Raw genomic sequence first — 3847 nt, 5'->3', positions numbered from 1 at the left:
TTGTGTAGGGAATTAGGCCCTAAGGGACGTCTTTTCCCCTTGCTGATTTGGAGTGCCACGTATCAACTGGTTAGTGGCCTTTATTGGACCTGTCTTGGCGTGACACGTGTCCCATTCTGATTGGGCCACCTGACATGGGTATTTTTACCCAAATCATATAGTATTGACGATATCAAGTGTATTAGCTCCGCTGTGTGCATGCATAGTATTCATCTTGAATATGATCAATCCACCTCAATTGAACTTTAAAGTAGGTTGAACCCCAATCTCCAAGAGGTTGTCAAGAAGGAAATTTTAAAATTGCGTGAAGCAGGCATTTTTTATGTATCTCCGATTGTTAATTGGGTTAGCCCGATTCACGTGGTTCCATTGAAAGGTGGAATGACCATCGTCAAGGGTGAAGGAGGAGAGGAGATCTCCACCTTGACGGTGACTGGGTGGAGAAGGTGTATTGACTATAAGAGATTGAACAACAATACAAAGAAGGATCATTTCCCCCTCCCATTTAAAGACTCTCACACCATGCTTTCTTTTGTTTCTTAGATGGGTATTCTAGATTTTTCCAAATTCGTATCCATCCAAGTGACCAAGAGAACACTACTTTCACATATCCATATGGGACATTCACATACCGAAGAATGCCATTCAGATTATGCAATGCTCCCTCACCATTCCAACGATGCATGAATTCCATTTTTTCCGAGATGATTGAAAATGAGATTGAAGTTTTTATGGATGATTTTAGTGTTGGTGGCTCATCTTTTTACATTTGTATTTACAATCTTCAAAAAGTTTTGAAAAGGTGTCGATAGACGAGTTTGGTTTTAAATTGGGAAAAATGTCATTTTATGGTTGATGAGGGCATTGTCCTAGGCCATAAATTGTCAAAGAAGGCCATTGAGGTTGATTCAGCCAAAGTTTCGATTATTGCAAAGTTGTCCCCTTTTACATCCATTACGGGAGTGAGAGCTTTTCTAGGGCATGTCGGTTTTTACCGAAGGTTTATCAAAGCTTTTTAATTAATCGCCAAACCTTTGACCGAAGTACTAAAAAAAGATGTTTAATTTGTCTTTAGTGTGGCTTGTCTTGAGGCATTTTAGAAGCTCAAGGAAGCTGTTATTTCCTCTCCTGTTGTGCAAGCTCCAGATTAGAGCTTGCCTTTTTAGCTAATGTACAATGCGAGTGATTTTGCAGTAGGTGCAGTGCCTGGGAAAAAGATAGAAGGAAGATCTTATGTCATATACTATGCAAGTAAAACTCTTGATGAAGCTTAAAAGAATTACACAACGATACAGAAGGAAATTCTTGCGGTTGTATTTGCCATGGAAAACATTAGTCGTATCTTATTTGCTCCAAAGTGATTATGTACACAAATCATATAGCGGTTCGCTCCATTATGCAAGCTTCGAATTGGAGCTTGCCTTTTAAGCTAATGTGCAATGCGAGTGATTTAGTAGTAGGTGTGGTGCTTGGGCAAAAGAAAGAAGGAAGATCTTATGTCATCTACTATGCAAGTAAAACTCTTGATGAAGCTTAAAAGAATTACACAACAACGGAGAAGCAAATTCTTGCGGTTATGTTTCCCATGGACAAGTTTACGTCCGTATTTATTTTCTCTAAAGTGATTATGTACACGAATCATATAGTGGTTCGCTATCTCAGGACCAAGAAGGAAGCAAAGTCATGCCTGATCCACTGGGTTCTTTTGCTTCATGATTTTGAAATGGAGATTAGAGATAAGAAAGGAGCGGAGAACTATGTGGCAGATCATTTGTCTAGGCTTCCTTTTGAGAACAAGGAGGATGTACTAATCAATGAGGAGATGGGATTTGAAACTCTTATGGCTATAGCTTCAACATGTAGCCCATGGTATGCGGATATCGCCTACTATCTTAATTATAGAGTCATTCCCCTAAAGTTAAGTTCTCAACAAAAGAAGATGTTTTTCAATGAAGTGAAGAGATACTTTTAGAATGACCCTTACTGGTTTAAACAGTGTGGGGATGGCCTTTTCTGGAAATGTGTTTCAGACCATGAAATTGAAAGAGTTCTAGAGCATTGCCACTCGTTGCCATGTGGAGGACATGGGGTAGTTGACTAGATGGTGGAAAAGATTTCTTAATCCCTCTTTTGGTGGCCAACGATGCATAAGGATGCTCACAAGTTTGTTTCTAGATGTGATAAGTGCCAAAGAAGTTGTGGCATTACCAAAAGAGATGAAATGTCTCAACAAAACATTTTCAAAGTTAAGCCTTTTGATGTTTCGGATGTCAACTTTTTTAGGCCTTTTATTTCTTCATGCGGGAATTTATACATCTTGGTAGCAGTTGATTATGTGACTAAGTGGATTAAAGCCATACCTTCCCCTACCAATGATCATAAGGTTATGCTTAAGCTTCTCAAGAAGATCATCTTTCCACGTTTTAGGGTTCCTAAGGTGTAAATTAGTGATGGTGGTTCTCACTTTCCCAAGAAGCAACTTGAAGCTTTTCTTAGAGGTATGGAGTTCATCACAAAGTAAGTCTACCTTATCATCCTCAAACTCAAGGGCAAGTGGAGGTGACATAAAGAGAGATCAAGAATCCTCTTGAAAGGATGATGAACAAATCTAGGAAGGATTGGTCCCTCAAGCTTTATGACACACTTTGGGCCCTACGGACGGTGTACAAGACTCCAATATGTACAACCCCCTATCTGTCAATCTATGAAAAGGCTTTTCATTTGCCGGTTGAGTTGGAGTATAAAGCTTGGTGGGTTATCAAAGAACTTAACATGGATATGTTATTGCCCGGTGAGAAGAGATTTCTTAAGCTCAATGAACTTGAAGAGCTTAGATATGATGCCTATAAGAACTCAAGGCTATATAAGGAGAAGACCAAGAAATGGCATCACCAACACATAAGAAACAAGAGCTTTAAGGTTGGAGACAAGGTGTTGTTATTCAATTCTAAGCTTCATTTGTTTCTCGAAAAGCTTAAATCCAAATGGTCGGGGCCTTTCGTGATTTTAAAGTCTACTCCTTATGGTTCTTTTGAGTTAGAGACGGGTGATCATAAGTTCATGGTCAATGACCATGGTTTAAAGAACTATTCTTGCAAGGATGAAGTTCGTTTAATCGAATGCATGAGGCTTGATCCTATGGACCTTAATCGACCCCCTTAATGATAATTTCGCATGGTCAAGCTAGTGACCTCATAAAGAAGCGCTTCTTAGGAGGCAACTTGAGTTCTCAATACTTTTATTTCTGTACTTCCTTTATTTCGTTGGTTTTAGTTGATTTTTCTTATGATTCTTTTCTTTTGTATGTACTTGATTTTTTGGGCATTGAGTTTGTGGACTAGGAATTGAGGGTTTTCTAACCTCATGGGACTTGTTTTCAAGAGCCAAGATTGAGTTATGAAAGAAGAAAATTCCAAGAAGTCGAGGGCGCGGACAGGGTTTTAAAAATTCTCCCTCGAGTTCCTTGAGATGTCTTGCCGCGCCCCAGAAGAAGGCGCGGTTGTTTGACCCACGAGCACGACAATTTAACCCGCGTGCGCGGTGAACTGTGTTTTATAACCTGGTTATTTCGACTTCGAGCAACCATTCTTTTTATTTTCCCCTTATTTTCGACCTCTCTTTGTTTCTCTCTTTAACATTCCCCGTTCTCTCACACTGTAACCTCTCAAACTCATCATCAAAACCTATCAAATTCCCCTTAATTTCTTGGAAATTTCCCTCAAAATTCATCACTTTCATCATTTTCACATCAATTTGGGTCCGAATTTTTCGTGGGTTCTACATTGGTAAATCATAAAGCTTGCTTGGGGTTCATGTTCTTAAAGCTAGTTGGAGTTGATTTTGATCA

At 39.3% G+C, this 3847-nt stretch overlaps 1 protein-coding gene across 1 annotated transcript; it reads left to right on the top strand.

The window, feature by feature from the left end:
* Positions 1 to 2595: 2595 nt before the first annotated feature.
* LOC110717285 lies at positions 2596 to 3162 on the top strand. The gene has a single exon (XM_021895939.1). The coding sequence runs from the start codon at positions 2596 to 2598 to the stop codon at positions 3160 to 3162; it is 567 nt and encodes a 188-aa protein (XP_021751631.1).
* The last annotated feature ends 685 nt before the right edge of the window (positions 3163 to 3847 follow it).

This window comes from Chenopodium quinoa, unplaced genomic scaffold, assembly GCF_001683475.1.
Source record: "Chenopodium quinoa cultivar QQ74 unplaced genomic scaffold, ASM168347v1, whole genome shotgun sequence".
NCBI lineage: Eukaryota > Viridiplantae > Streptophyta > Magnoliopsida > Caryophyllales > Amaranthaceae > Chenopodium > Chenopodium quinoa.
Note: the sequence above shows the minus strand (reverse complement) of the source record. Positions and strands in the feature narration are given on the sequence as shown.

Excerpts from the sequence above, each read along its gene's own strand:
- LOC110717285 (XM_021895939.1), top strand. The coding sequence starts at position 2,596 with ATGATGAACAAATCTAGGAAGGATTGGTCCCTCAAGCTTTATGACACA.